Raw genomic sequence first — 15,795 nt, forward strand, 5'->3', positions numbered from 1 at the left:
TTGCAAACGAAAAGGAGAGCATTTTTATGTTTGTGGCTTCCAATGAGTAACAGAGAGGTCTGGAATTCAAAAAATTGGTGCACCAGCAGCAAATATATTCTGTTACATAACCATGGGAAGGGCTGCTTCACCCTGACCTTCCTGTGCAGGGTAAAAACTAATTCCCACAACAGAGGATGCATACGGGAATGGATTTTCATCCCAGGGTAATGTACAAAAGACAGCTCGGTAGTTTGGATCCACTAAATTGAGATTAATTCCTTCATTATGCAATATTCACATTTATTCTTCATCCCGAACAACGCAGACCTTGAGATAAATAAACTAAAAATGAAAACCTTCATCTTTTTTAAACTAATAGAGATTATGGAATATTTTTATATCTTAGGATGCAAAACAGAGGAACCAGGAGCACAGAATTACATTGCACTTAGTAGTATGGTTAGTGTTGTTTTCTTGCATACAAGCAGCAGAAAGCAGGAGTGGGGTTCAGCAGGCAGCTAAAGTGCTCTAGGTTGCATATGAGAAAATATGCATCATGCAAAAAAAAAAAATAATAATAATTAAATCACACAGAGGAAGTGCTCCTCTGTACCTCTATTGCGGAGGGGGGAGTACAAATAGTCTGTGTTACAATAAAAAGAAAAAAGTTAACTGTATTGTATAAAAAGGAAATGGCAGAAAATTGATCAGCATCGGATTTGTTTGAAGGCATACTTTAAAAGTCACAAAAGAAACAAACTAGTAGATGCAAAAGTAAGTAGCCCAAGGGTTTAGAGAACTTTCAAAACCCCTCAAAAAGCAAATGACTGAAAAGTCTATGGCATAAAATCCAGTAACGGCCATACTTTCTTGTGCAATGGTAGTACTAACTAATGTCAACAGTCTGGGGCTTCTGAGAAGTTGTTTCTTTGTCTAGTGGACCCATGCTGCCTCAGGGCAATAGAAGCAACAGTACCATGAAAACCTGTGCTGCTGTCTACATGGAGAAGGCCAGAGGAATGAATGACACAGGGCACTCCATGAGGGAGAAATCGGTCCTATCTACAGTTCTCCTTCAAGAACTCCTGCATGTAGTCACTTCTGTTTTCACTTCATTTTACTCTATTGCTGCGGCTGTTCGAAAACGATTCCTAGTTTTTCATAAATCTCCTTCAGAAGCAGCAGAGCAGTGTCTTCCGATTCCCTGCAAAACAAGAAACAAAATGTAAGAGGTAAAGAAAAAACACTCACTGCTCTGGGAGTGTTGTTAGCCTGGCCTGACGCTGTTGCTGATTCTACTTGAATGGACACACTTCTGTTCTTTTGTGTTGGAAGTCGCGCTGGACCTGAGTGTATGCTAAACGAATGTAATGTGAAGTAATGTAAAAGCAAAAGTACACAACACAAAGCACCAAGCTTTATGCACAAAGACGTAGAGGGGTCTTCCTCTCTCAGCCTCACCAGTAGCAGAGATGGCTCTGGATAGCGAACAGATACTCGTTGAAGCTTTCAATGGGCTTCTCCTGCAGCACGTAGTCGATGCGTCGACCGCCATTCAGCATCCCGATCTTGATGTTCTCTGCCTCGGTCTGTGTCTCGGATGGAGACTCTGCCTCGTCTGCTTTTATGCCTGCAGACATCAGAAAAGGAGTGGTCCAGTGAGACCAATCACAGAGGGAGAGGTGGGGGCTGGGCAGGGCTTCAGTCTGACTTCATACATTCAGAAAACTTTACAGTTTCTCTGAGGATTTATGCAGTTCCTATATATCTCTGGCAAGAGTACTATTCAGTGTGAAGCTTGTTATGGTTTTGGCTCTATTTTAACAGTGTTTTGAGTACAGAGGATATCAGCTTTCTTCCTTAATAATTTCAGTGCCAGAGCAGACCATCAGAAATAAGTAGTTTCAAACCAAACACTGAATTCAGCGTCCATTATTATGTTTCTATGTTGTCCGGGGCCTTAGAATGCGAACAGTCCGTTTCGCTCATGTGCTGTCTAGCAAATAAACTGACAATCAGTGAAGGCCCACACCATATCCTGCATCCATCACAGCACAGAGAGGTTAGCTCAGCTGAGCGCATGCATTCTGCAGCAGAGGTGCATGAGCGCTTGTTATCAGAGACACGGCATGCAGGAAGCAAACAGCAGCACACAGACACCACCGAAGGCAAGAGGCACAACATCAGAGCTCATGAGGGTGTAGGGGAAACCAGAAACTACCAGCAGACATTTCTGTGAGAGCGCTCCCCTGTACTCAGGTTCAGGCTCAGAAATAGTCTACGCACGTGGGTTAGAAAGTCCAAGAGTGTCTTGTACACAGTCTGCGCAACTTACATCGTAATGGACACACAGAAAATTCTTGTCCCATATGGGATCAAGAAAGAGAGGAAAACAAGCTACAATGAAGCGCAAGCCATTTTTGCAACAAAGCACTGTTCTGACTAAAATGAAACTATACTTTATTTAAGGGAGCAAAATGGAACTGATTCGGCCTAAGCATTAACTTCATAAGTATTTTATAATCAAACACATTAAACAAAATATGTACCATGGAGTGGGCACTTTGTACAACAGGGCAGACTTTTATCAGCTGCCCATTCCTGATCTGTTTTTATTTGTTCTCTGAAAACCTTTTCCAGTTAATTTAGTCGGTCTCTCTTAGAGTCTGTTATTAAATTTCAGTGCATTACGATCGCACCGCACTAGAGAATTTCTATTTGAACAGCTTTTCTCAGAGCAAGTAAACAATACCTAATTAATTTTCCAAGACATAAGCCCAATATTGCACATTGTTAAAAGGCAAGAACGAGTCCATTATTGCTAGCAGCTTTACTTTCTGCCCTGCCAAAAGTAAGATTCTTCTTAAATAAAGCATTTCCAGTGTGCAGAAGAGAAAGCACAACAGTGGAAAAGCATAACAACCGCTAACGTTATCCGACGGGTTACCTGGCTTACCTTGGAAGTAATTCAAATTAATTACTCTGGGCCACTCCAGTATTTTTTTCCAAAAATCAGGCTTACACTCTTTCCTTTTAACTGTTTCTTTCCCGGCTGTGCAACAGAGGAAAGCCACCCCATCGGGCCCCAGTGCAGCAACAAGAGGATAACATGCAAAGATTACAGGTGGGGAGGAGAGACAAGGTTAGAGACAAGTTGCCATAAAGCACCCACAGTCCCTCTTCTCATCACATGGGCTGGAGCAGGCTGACACTGGGGGACAAAAACAACAACATCCTAGGAACTTTGCAGATCCTTTAAGCTGAGGACAAACAGCCCAAGGGCTTAATTTGATAGGAACACTATGTACCAACTCTCCTTCTCACAGGAATATTTAACAAAGGTTAATTAACACAGAGCACTCACTTTGCCAGTAACCATGTTCAAATGTGTCATTTGGTCCCAACTTAGGGGAAATCACTGTCTGGACATGAAAATCCTCAAAATAAGAACAACCATGTTAAGACATGAAGTTCCTGTGCCATTTTTAACAAGAAGAAAGGGGAAATTAAAAGGGCCAAAGCTGCAACAGTGACTGGAGCAATCCATTTCAAGCCCATAGAGAAAAAGCACAAGGTCAATGTCTCACCCTCTGTGTCCTCTGGGGGCGACTCAGCTGTTGTGCTTTCTCCCTCAACAACGGGGGGCAGCGCAGCAATGGGTAGCCTCGAGAAGGACTGCCAGGCAGTGCGCAGGGAGCCCAGGACATTGTTCTTCAGGTCAGTGCTCATCCGAGTCAGGCTATCCTTTAGCTCTGGTGACACAAAGACAGACGTCAGAGAGCCCCACACACACCTCAGGGTCTGCAGAAACACAGACAAGTGACCAAGTGACCTAAATTTGTGGAAGGGACGTGTCAATTTGTCCTCACCAAGGTGCATCCTCTTCCTGCCCTTGTGGTGGGGAATCAGCATGGGCTCGATCTCGACATCAGACACGATCATGGGCTCGATCCTGTATGCCACTGGGTCGAACTGCAAAGGGACGTCAGAAGTCAGAGGTCAGAGGTCAGAGTGCTCTCGCGGGCTGTGAGGTAAAAATGTTTCCTTGTCTGCTGCCAGGAGCACTGCTCACCGGGTGGTAGATGTTATAGAAGCTCTTGCAGGTGGGGAAGGTGTAGTTGGGGTCGATGCGCTTCAGGCCACGGACTGTGAGAAACATTCCTATGGGTGAACCAAAGGCGAAGAAGGTCTGGGGGTGGAAGGCCAGCTGGGGGTAGTTGATGGACACCTGAAGTTCAGACAGAAGGACAAGGCTGGTGATCAAGCAGGTCCCACAATTCAACCAGCTTCCATGGACAATTGAAATGTGAACCTCTCTGCAGTGAGCTGCAAAATATCTGGAAAATATCAAAGTGGCACAACTCTAAATTTGTGATGATTCTGGTAATGCTATAGGAATAACATATAGTTCTTAGTCTACCCGTATGCTGATGTGTAAATAAATGCCAAGAAGTTGCTGTATTCCTAAGCCATCACCTCAGACTGTTTTTAATGACACTCGATACATAAAACATTTAATTAGATGAAATGACCATCCTAATGAGAGTTGATGGTTATTAATCAAATGAGTACAGGTTTTCCTGTGACACTAGGAAGCTGAGAATTCTGTGTTGTCTCTGGTGGAAGCCAGAGTCACTTCTCCATAACAACAAATCTGTGTTGTGTATAGTAAATTAAACCTGGTTTACGAGAAGTGGCACACAACCCAACCATCTGGAAATAAATCCAGTCTATCCAGTCAAATCATCAAATGAATTCAATTACATACCCATTCACAAGGAAAGAAATCACCAGTTTTATCCTTTTTCATTTGTAATGATGTGAAACAACAGATACAACTGTTATACTTCAACTAAAAGTTTAGATGCTGCCACAGTCACACAGACATGTTTTGAACTGAATTAATCCAAGACCATTGATAATTCTGATCAGTCAACATCAAGGCTCGTATTATATCGTGAAATTGAACAAATACCATGAAATCATGATATTGACACACAGATTAACACTGTGTACACTCCAAATATACACAAAGGAAACCACAGGTAGAATGATGCCTGTGTAGATTGAGAGAAAGTGGCCCGCATTTACAATTGGGAACCAATAACATGCACCACAGCAAACAACAAGGCTGGTGCACAATGGAAAACCTGGGACGGAATGTTTTGGAAATATGGACTCTCGGTGACCAAGCGAAGGATAAACCCACATCAACACAGAGAACCCAGAGAGCGAACAGGTGACGGAATGGAAGATATGGGAGATGAGATGCAAGCTTTCAGCGCAGTGATTCAGCGGTGAACAGGACACAGTGTGACACAGCGGAAATGAGTGGTGAAGTCACTTCAGACAGTGTGGACAGGGGGAGGGAGAGAGTGAGGGAACTCCCCTCCCAGGAACCACTGAGCTGCACCAACCTGCCCCATGGCTATGCCCCGGTTCGGCTATCCAGGAAGGCGGGCGGGGGTAGCAGTGCGGGGGACAAGAACAGGAGGCCTATATTAGGGATCCAAGCCCCTGGCCACACTACGTAATTTCACAAGCACAGCATGGGCCCACTCCTAGCGTTCCATCATCAAAACAAAAAGCAAACGATGATGTCACCCGCCAAACATGAGTGGTATTCTCCTCTTTGGCTGGCCAGAGGGAGAGGCAGTGTCTGCAGTACAATGGTGACAGTGCGAATGGAGGGCAGGACATCACTGCACAATCAAAGCAGGCCCCAGCATCTGTGTTAAATCAGTGCTGTATCAATGACCACCTAGAAAATAAAAAGAAGGCTAACTCTGGAAGACAACCCCAAGCACTAGAATGGAACAGCACTGTGAGCGCCCCTGGATGTTTCCATAGCCATGCACGGCCTGACTGGGATGCTCATGCAGACGCACATACAACACTAAAGCTGGAGGTCTTAAGTAAATTCTGATCAATTCCAGCCCTCTTTAGGCCCACTCTGTAACCCTGCGTGCTATCCTAGTTACAGTGGGCTACGGAATGCTCTCACTAAGGAGCGAGGATAAAAGGATCAATGTGCCTCCTGCACAGTCTCAGACTTTGCCGTCCAGGGGTTTTACCTGCCCGATTCCTACATCAAAGTACTCGTAGTCCACCGCGCTGGTGGTGGAGAGGGCCCGGAGGAAAGTGTTCCGCTGGCTGCTCCCCTGCGCATCCGAGCCGGCGGGCCCCACATCCTCTCTGCCCGCCTGCAGGCCCGGAGCCAGGAGCGGGGTTCCTGCCCTGTACTCCTGCAGGGGAAAGAGGGAGGAGGAGCACAATAACAGCGCTGCAATAACAGCCTCCACAATAGAGCCTTATCAGGAGCCGTTTCCACATTCCGGCCGCGAGCGCGCTCCATTGTCTGGATGCGGGCAGAGACAGGAAACGATGCGTTATCAAAAACATGTCTGCTTATTTCAAAAGGGCAGTTCCTAAGAGCCAGCCCTTCACAAGCCATTCACAGTCACTTGGACACCGTTGGCTTTGTGTGAGAGGAACTGTGGGGCAGACTGCCAAGATAATGAGAGCATAACAAATAATTCATTTTGTTTGTTTCAGAGATAATGGTTTCTGACCTCCAGGAGCCTTCTCTTCCTTATGAAACTTAAAATCTTCTTTCGGGGTCCCAGCGGTATTCCCAGCTCCTTCAGATCATTCTCTGAGCACAGAGCCTGGTCCACAAGAAGAGAGCACATTTCAAATTACGAGGCTTGTTTAATACTGTTTAATCCCATCTTGCTGTTAACGAGAGAGAACATCAGGTACCTACCAGAGAATCCAGGTCTAACTGTTCATTTTTCAGTACAGTGAGGTAGCTCTCCAAGCCCATCCTCTCAAGAGCTTCCTCTAGACTCTTAAAGTCAGGGGGACCTGCATCACCATTGGTTGTCCCCTAAAACAGTAGAGAACACAGTATGATTACAGACCATTGCTGTTTTACAACTTTTACCTGTGGGAGTATATGTGTGCATCTTAGAGGTCCCACCCTGAAAATGTCTGAAATGCTATTTGACCCAGTTGTGACCTTCCTGGAAAGACAGCATTGCAGTACCGTCATTCATGAGCCAAACCATGGGCCATGTTACTGTTCTGACATTAGATGGCACTGTAGAACCTGGACAGTTACATCAAATGCAGTTTTACCTGCTGCATAAACATAATTTAAAGCTAATCTTAAAGTTTATTTCCTGGGCACTTTAAATGGCATTTTAAAAAGGGTGGGTGTTGTGGGTTGTCTTTCGTGCTATTACATTGTCTCCAAAAGAGAAAGGCAAAGTACTCTACAGAAAACTGCAATTATAATGTAATTTACAGCATGTCTATTCTAGAAAAAAGTCATAAAAGACCATGGAGAATGCAGAGATTGGCTTTCAGGTGTGATTTTGCTCACAGGTGTTTAAACGGGGGACTCAAACAGGGCATGGCCTACCTCCTGACAGCCTGCATCTCCTGAATTTGGTCTCTGATTTGTCAGGAGGTCGAAGAGGATGAGGGAGCCTGACAAGGAGACAGAATACAATGATAAAACATTTATATTCTAAGCAGTGCTGCAAAATTTCAGGCTTTTTATGAATGAAACAGAATATTGTTATTTTTTTGTAAGTCTGGGAATACAGCCATTTAAGTGTTTTTCGTTTCAATTTTTCAATGCTTGTGCTATCCAGCATCTATAAACAATGTTCAGTCCATATGTTGAATTTTGTGCACAACATTACTACATGTTTTTAACAAAAATAGCCTTTAACCTCTAAAACTATGGCCAGTGAAATTACAATCAGATACGCATGTAATATCTATTGTTATATTTGGAAAAAGAGGATTTAATACGCTCTTTTGTAATTCTGTTAATACGCTGTAGAAGATGTCTAAAACGGCTTTGTAGAAGACCACAATCTCTGATTTAAAAATACTGAACTGGTTTTTTATGAACAGTTGAAACAGCTGATGAAAAATATCCTCATACTTGCATACAAAAATGCAGCAATATTGAACCATTTTATATTCAGCCATAAAATTGATTTAAAGAATAGAAAACACTGAACTGTCTGAACTGAAATGGGATTGCATTTATTCATTATTCAGAGTTGGGATTGACTGGCGCAGAGAGGTGATGGAGGGAATGACTAACCCAGGCTGTGCCCGGCCACTGACACCGCCCCTCTGAAGCACGGGTGTCTCTGCCGGAACAGGTGGTAGAGGCGGTTGACCTCGGAGGCCACCGTGTCGACGATGGTCTGGCAGTAAGTGGGGCTGTTGTAGAAGAAGAGGTCCAGCAGGGTGTCGTTGGTGAAGTGGCGCAGGCGGCTGATGCTGGGGAGAGTGATCCTCTGGATGTCCCTGCCAGGGCAGGAGAGGGAAGGAGGCGTGTGACACAGCGCTTGGCTAATGTTACACACTTTCCGCTCTGTCACACTTAGTTTACTACACTTCCATCACCTACAGCCCCACACTACTCTCCACTACAGCTCCACTCCTTCCCCACTCCTGATAGTTATGCAGGATAACAAGCAGTTTCTCTAATTACCAGAACAACACAAATGAATGAGACTTCTTTGACTTGTGTTCCAATGAGAGGGAGATAACAAAATCTTTTTACAAGGCAAAAAAATGTTAATCCTTTCCCCTGTCAAGTGCACTAATTTTTAAATAAAACAGTCTGAACTCTGTACCTTTTAAATAGAAATATTAATAAATATAATTTTAAATACAACTCAAAAATTGTGACTGAGTGATATGTAGGCCTGCTATGGTTTTCCAAATCTAAGATGCAATAATACAAAAATGTATGGGATGCAACCATGTAGGCTGTTGCCCCAGAGCAGAGGTGGAGCAGACAGCTTCAGGGGTACAGGGGAGTACAGAGCCGGGGTGGATGGCTGTAGAGGCAGTATATAGGCAGAGTGGATAACTGTAAGAGCAGAGAGGATGGTGGCAGAGGAAGCATTGAGGCAGCTGTCCAGGCAGAATGGAGGCAGTATCCGTACTCATCCACTCCGGTAGCATCCCCGTGCAGCGCGCTGTGCCAGTTGACGGGGAGGAATTCCACCCGCCCGATCTTCCTCTCGTCCTGGGCCTTTTTGAAGTGCGTGTTTAACAGACTGAGAGAGGCACTCCTGAAGTCATTCACTGTAGAGAAATCAGAAAGAGACAGGAATAATCCCACTCCCACAGACAGTATGTATACAGTCTGTTCAGTTATGCACACTTCGGGCTGGTTTATGTCAGTGCAATGGAACAGCCAACACTACAGGATATTCTGACACCATCTGCCGCGTTGTATTTTAACAGCGCTGCTCACTCTATAATCCTGTCCTTGTGCTGATCTGGAGGCAGGATGGGGGCAGTGAGGAAAATATGAGGTCAGGGTGACACTGGAAGGGAGAGCTACACACCACACTGGATGATGCTCCGGAACCGGAGGTCGCAGGCGGGCCCAATGCCGTGCACCATGAACACCAGGTGGTCCACCGTCTCCGGCTCCCCTGGAGGCCAACGGCACACAGAACGGCACTGTCAGACTGAATCGCTCCAGTCAGTGCTGCACTCATTCATCCAACACTGAGCCATGCAGGGCTTAAAGGAGGGTTTGCAGTCACTTATCAACCCTCATATTTAATCCTGAGCTATATACCCACAACCATGGTTCCCCCTGAGCACGTGAAATCTGCAGAAGTCCCTCGCTAACTGCAGGCCGTTATGTTACCAAATAAGTGCCCCGTGGAGGAAGCTGCTCTTGATTACACCTTGGGATATTGAGTGTTAGGAAGACTGACCCCTGAGAGTCAAATGTAAAGCACTAAAATACCTATGCTAAATTTCAAAACAACTTGATTAATGCATTATATAAAACTGCAGCAATAAGCATAAAGAAGTATCAAACTGTACAAACAGGAAACCATGTCAACATTGTTAACACAACATCAGCGAAGTGGCAATGCTTTACATGATAGGCGATCCTTCATCACCTACCGGTTGCTTTCATATGTAATTACCAATGCCAAATACCAATGTAAAAACCAATGCAGAGAGCGACACAGAAATACATCTGTGAAAATATTTCAACCAGACCATCCCAAAAAAGAAATGTATCCCAGAAGTATCAGAATCCTTGTACTAAGACGCCACAAATTCTGTGGAAAACAATGCAGTGAGGGAACAGGATGAAGACTGGCCGCTCACCATCGGGGATCTCCACGGCAATGTTCTCAATGCCCCTCTTGACAGTGCGTGGCCGAGTCTGTTCTGAGGGCGAGGACACCCACTCGTCCTGCATTGAAACTGGCTGGTACTGCATGATCAGCTGGAGGCAGGAGAAAGAGTGGGGAATGCTACAAACCTGTGGTCTGGAGTAAAAGGCGTGCTCTCCACGATCAGAATTCTCAAAGTTTTAGGCCTGCATGCAAGCTACAGCAATATTCCTGCACTTACTGTACAACGGTTCTCACCCTGAATCTAGCACAGTTTCAGAGTGGATAAGATGTGAACTAGAGACTGGCTGCCTTAGGTGAAAGATGCCAGATAAAATTAAATTGCGTGTCAGAGGTCTCACCTTCGGGTTGTGTAAGATGACTGTTTCCCCAGTGGGAAAGTCCAGCTTTCTCTTCCATTCATCCAGAGTCACAGCGATCATGTAGGCCTCCTATAAAAATAGGAGGACAGCACTGATACAGCCTTACTGATCTGACAAGGCAATACAAAACAAAAGCATAATATTAAAGAGAAAGGGTTTCAAAGAAGACAGAGGAGCTTAATGCAGATCATTTTATCATTAATGTTCCCACAGTGTAATATACAGTATTATTAATCTTTTTGTTATACATTTTTTATATAATATATAATATTTTTATATATTCGGTCATTAGCCTAAAGTTCCAATATCAATGGCCATTACAATCAGCGGGACTTGATGGGACATGCAGAACAGACAGCCTCTGTTGGCAGTGACCTGGGCTCCTTTGACCAGTACTGGCGGAGGCTCACCTCCAGGGAGTCACTGAAGTCCTCGGGATAGGGCATGTAGCGGCTGTCCTTGTCCCCTTTGTAGAACCAGGTGCACCGCCGCACCTCCGATGGGGCCTGCTCCCAGTAGACTGCGTAGCGCATCCTTTCCCTTAGCTTGATGTCATAGCGCTCCCCTTCCGTGGCCACCACCACCTCCTCCCTTGCAGCTACACAACCACCAATAACTTGTCAAGAGCTGTGCCTCTCCCTCACTCCCTCCATCTCTCTTCTCACCTGGAGAACTGCCAATCATGCACCTTTCAATATCTTAGTCCCACCCCTTCCCAAACAGCTAATCACAAATCAGGACCAGGGTCTCGGTCTAACCCAATTCTTACATTTACAGAATGAAACCAAAATAAACTACTTGCCACCTATTAAACAAATTTGAAATTCCAGCGGCTTTTGTCAGACCCTTCTAAATCATTCTTTATCGTATTTGTAATTCCAAAATCTGCCACCAAATAACACTTTGTGCCTTGTATAAAGGTCAAAGTTTAATCCAAGACTCAAACAAAGCTCTGATTGTGTACAGAGAGCGATAAAGGGCAAGTATGAATGTGTGTCACGTCTGTAATTCTGGCCTGAACCACTGAGCCACTGGCCTGCCCTGTTTGGCTGTAGGCCATTTAATATTTTAATACTGTTTCCTTTCACTGTGATTATGACATCTCTTGAAACAGAGTAAGTGTAAGATGATTGCCATGACGTAAACGCTGCTCTGATATTATACAATGCTACTAAGCACCAGATCAAACACCAGGCTGTAAAATTCATCAAGTTCCACCTCATCGCCACAAAGGAATAAAACCATGTGTGGGACTGACTGGAGGTTTTGTCTGTTTACTCCCATGCCCAGCTGTATTACAGCATTATTATATTCTCATCCCACCTGTAGAGAGTTCTTGGCCACTGTTTTGGCACTGCATTAAAAGTGGCAAACAATAAATGACTTTATAAAGGTGAGTGGCAGATGGGTCCATTCTGGCTGACCATCTTGAATACTTGCAAGACTGCAGGTCCTGCTTAGGAGCGCAGGTGCAAAAGCTGCTCGGCTCACCTGACTTGTATGCGCTCTCTAGCTTCTGAGAGTCCTCTCTGCTGAAGGGGAGCCAGGAGTCCCTGGCGTCCGCCCGCCGGCAGTAGAACCAGTGGGGCTGCACCGGCTCATACTCGGGTGGAACCGCATCCATGTCGATCATCTCAAAGGAGCTGGATGAGGATGGAGAGGTTTCATCCGCCATGGATGCTGCCTGTAATCACATCGGTAGAACAGGTCACTGTCACCACAGTTCCTAACACAAGTGCGCAGCAAGGGTGACACCACGGAGGACATGTGAGCGAGAAGATCCCGGCATCCTGAAAATTCCAGATTATCAGAAAAAGGGAGACTGCCTGCCTCTGCAAGCAGGCATGTGAAGGAAAGGGAGGAACATACTAACTGCCTTTGTGTGGGAGAAGGCCAGTTTGCCAGGGTGACTGCAATGAAATAGACTCCACAGAGAAACCCATTAAAAAGCACAATAAAAGGAAATGAACAGAGTTGTAGCTCATGGCTTCAATTTACTATATATGTGAAAAAACAGCTGTATTTTACAAATCAGGACACAATTTATTGAAAAATACCTGTAAAATTGCATGCTGATCTTTAAAAGCCCAGTTTGAGTGGACAATGTTCATGTCACAATATCTGATAGAATTATCTGTTTTACATTACTAATAGGTCTAACATAGAATTTTATTATAAGCTATGTGATCTCAATTCATTGTGTGAATACTTCTCTGCTAGGATTTGTCGTTTTCCACCCTGTAACTAAAAATTTGCATCACAAATATGTTATTACTGATTACTAAACTTCAATAACAGTAAAAACTATTTTTTGTGCTGCAGCTACACCCTACCTTGTATGTTTCTTGAATCTGTTATTTAAATATCTGACATGTTCAAAAAACTAGAAAAGTCTATTGCAACCTTCTGCTGGTTATGTTATTTTTACATTACTCATCTATTAACAAAGACAACTGAGTACAAGGAAAGAGCAAAAAGAGGACCAGCCAACACACCAGACTTTGGTCTTTATCTATGCAAAATACTGACAGCTTGAACACACAGCACTGAACCACACCTTTGCCATGCTTGTTTTTCAGGCAAATTTTTAGCACAGGAAAGCACAACAAAGACTTCCTGTTTCCATAAAAATAAAGCCAAAACACTGGCAACAAAGATACAGCCTACCTTCATGTCGGGACATAGTTAAGCAGCCGTCTGACAAAGATCCGATTCTAGAATTTCGATGAGAGGCTTTAATAATTAAAAATCAGCCAGGGCTCCGAGTGCCGCAGCACCGAGCGATCTTGAGGAACCCGCTGAACGGAGGACAGCCAGAAACATAACTCCCGCTGCACAAAGCAAGGCCTTATTCTGCCCACAACAATGGGCTTTCTTCAGCCCATCTATTACAACGTCCCTACTGCAGTGGCATGGCCTCGCCTTGCACAACACACAAACCAAAGGCTAGTTAACTATGTGCTTAACTTTTAGGTTCTAAGCTCACTGTGCATGCAGGTGCTGCTATAGATGCTGATGTCTTCAAGCTGCCAATTCAAGCAGTGCTGATCATAAGGAGCTCCTGTATCTGTTGACAGGCTGGTTATAGCACCACTCTTCTAGCTCTCCCACTTTGCAAAAAAGCCCTGCTTGTGGTGACACGTCCTTCGTCATCACGATGTCTGATCTACAGGCATGATACACTTGTAAACAGAGGAAGGGCATACAGAAGAAGGCAATGTTTACAAAGCTCCATCATGTTTACTTAATCTGCACTGCTTTTCCTGTTCTGTTCCAATTACATAAGCACAGAGGAACACTATATTTTTGTGCTTCCCACAAATGAAAACACTCACTTTCTGTCAATGGAAAATGTTCTGCTGTGTGAGGGGAAAAAAGGACTACAGTCAGGAGTAAATTTGTTTAAAATCATTTAAGCTCTTCTTCAGAATTAAAGGTAAAACAGTTTCTGAAAGGAACATGATACTCAATTCCAGCACTGTCACCCCCTTCCATCCAGGCAAACAGACATGTGCTCTGGTAAAAGAGAACATGCCATTCCCATACCATTGTGTGTCACAGTGACAGCCTGTGACATTTGTCCTGTGGAACGCAGAACAGCAGGGTTCTTGTTCAGAATGCTGTCAGGGTGAGGTGTACTTCCAGACACACAGAGGAACTCCGAATGAATTTTCACCACTAAACTGGTATTGTTCTGCATTAACTCTGAAAATTTGAAAGGGCCTATATATGGCAGTGATTAAATGGTAACCAGACAGGATCATTTTATTAGTTTAACAATATGGAACTGAGGGTTCAGAAGCATAAAAAACAACTGTAAAAGCTACTTTTACACTTCTTCTGAAACGATTTACAATATATCTGAAATACAATTCCACTACAATAAGAATGAATGTGCTGGAGGCTACATGATTGTTCCCTCTCTGGACAGTTTGGTGGAGAAACTCAAGCCTAAGTAGGGCGTGTTTCACAGATGAGAAAACACGTCTACTGAGACATGGCCCACAAAGCTATATGAGATCTGAATGTGACACACAGTGCCACATCGTCACAGAAAATTCATGCAGAAACCTTCCCACATTCAGCACAGTGCTGAGAACACTTTAACACACAACTGAGAACGGCCTTCTCCCTCCATATAACCAATGACTACAAACAGGGCACTGGCACTTAATGATAAGGCATGCCTTATACATATGTAAAATGTTTACTCACATCTTTCCAAGAGTCTATTTCTTTTGCAATTGGACAGGGAACAATTCTCCACTTTTCCACATGAATTCTTGCTTGAGCCCTTTTGGCATTTTTGGCTCCCACTGGAAATAGTGCTCTGTGACATTAAAAGACTGGTATAAAAAGACTGGTGTAATGGTAAGGAGGCGGGCTCATAACCTAAAGGTTGCTAGTTTGATTCTCTGATGAGACACTGCTGTTGTACTTTCTTGGGGAAAGGTACTTAACCTGAATTACCTCATTAAATATCCATCTGTATAAATGGATAATGTGGAAAATTTGTAAAAATTGTGACGTGAGACACTCTGGACAAGAATTTCTTTTGAGCAAATGTAACGGAAGGAGGGTAGATCTGAGAAAAATCAACCATGGTTACATTTTCAGTCATTCTGACAGATTTGAAAAGGTTGAAAGGAGAGACGCGACAAGCACATGAGAGATCAGCTGACCTGCTCGGTGCCTGCACAGGTGTTGGCGTGGGCCTGAGAGCATGGCAGAGGCTGTCCCAGTGGATTAGAGAGATCCTGCACTGCGATCATCGGAGCGGGCTGGGACTCCCCATCGGCAGCATCCAAGCTTTGGGACATAACGCGATAAGGATGAGGAGCTTTCAGGTCTAATGTGGGCTCGATCTCTAGGTGTCCAAACACAACTTCCTCTCCAGTTCCTGAGGCCTGTTGTTCTATGGCAAGCTTGTCAACCTTGGGTTATCAAGGGATGGCTGGAAGAGAATGAACACATTAACACACAACAGTGTTTTAAGTCAAAGTTATGTGTTACTCAACAAGGATGAACAGATGTAAGCATCTTTCGACAATCAAGCTGATAGCTACACTAAAATGTGTATAATGAAATAAATATAAACCACTGTTTTTGATTTCACTACAGCTCCTTCACATCATATATACTGTGAAGCGCCTCTGACCATTATATAAAAACCACTGGCAAAACAAACATTTATCTGTATCTGCTGATTACTACAGCAACTGAAATCTGTCAGATTGCCCTGTTTT

The 15,795-nt window shown here is 44.2% G+C and overlaps 1 protein-coding gene across 4 annotated transcripts; it reads right to left on the reverse strand.

Annotated features, from left to right (window-relative positions):
• LOC118776034 (phospholipase DDHD2-like) lies at window positions 1-15,434 on the reverse strand. 4 transcript variants are annotated; one of them, XM_036526102.1, is made up of 18 exons: window positions 15,232-15,434; window positions 12,041-12,233; window positions 10,960-11,147; window positions 10,529-10,618; window positions 10,159-10,279; window positions 9,372-9,461; window positions 8,964-9,105; window positions 8,108-8,316; window positions 7,409-7,476; window positions 6,749-6,871; window positions 6,555-6,650; window positions 6,057-6,227; window positions 5,400-5,426; window positions 4,055-4,210; window positions 3,852-3,954; window positions 3,570-3,734; window positions 1,444-1,612; window positions 1-1,186 (listed from the first exon to the last, which is right to left on the reverse strand). In XM_036526102.1, exons 1-18 carry the CDS (start codon window positions 15,367-15,369, stop codon window positions 1,105-1,107), a joined length of 2,331 nt encoding a protein of 776 aa, XP_036381995.1. In that variant the 5' UTR covers window positions 15,370-15,434; the 3' UTR covers window positions 1-1,104. The 4 variants fall into 4 exon arrangements, with proteins under 4 accessions (XP_036381995.1, XP_036381996.1, XP_036381993.1 ...); XM_036526103.1 differs by lacking the exon at window positions 5,400-5,426; XM_036526100.1 differs by lacking the exons at window positions 1-1,186; window positions 1,444-1,612 and adding an exon at window positions 1,624-3,034.
• Window positions 15,435-15,795: the final 361 nt, after the last annotated feature.

Source organism: Megalops cyprinoides, chromosome 4, assembly GCF_013368585.1.
Source record: "Megalops cyprinoides isolate fMegCyp1 chromosome 4, fMegCyp1.pri, whole genome shotgun sequence".
NCBI lineage: Eukaryota > Metazoa > Chordata > Actinopteri > Elopiformes > Megalopidae > Megalops > Megalops cyprinoides.

What these genes read in the sequence shown, in the direction of transcription:
- LOC118776034 (XM_036526100.1), bottom strand. Translation starts at nt 15,369, where the DNA reads ATGTCCCAAAGCTTGGATGCTGCCGATGGGGAGTCCCAGCCCGCTCCG. An exon ending in CCGGAGCATCATCCAGTGTG is followed by an intron (nt 9,106 to 9,371) that starts GTGTGTAGCTCT and finishes ATTTCTCTACAG; the next exon opens with TGAATGACTTCAGGAGTGCC. An exon ending in CAGGAAGAGGATGCACCTTG is followed by an intron (nt 3,735 to 3,851) that starts GTGAGGACAAAT and finishes TTGTGTCACCAG; the next exon opens with AGCTAAAGGATAGCCTGACT.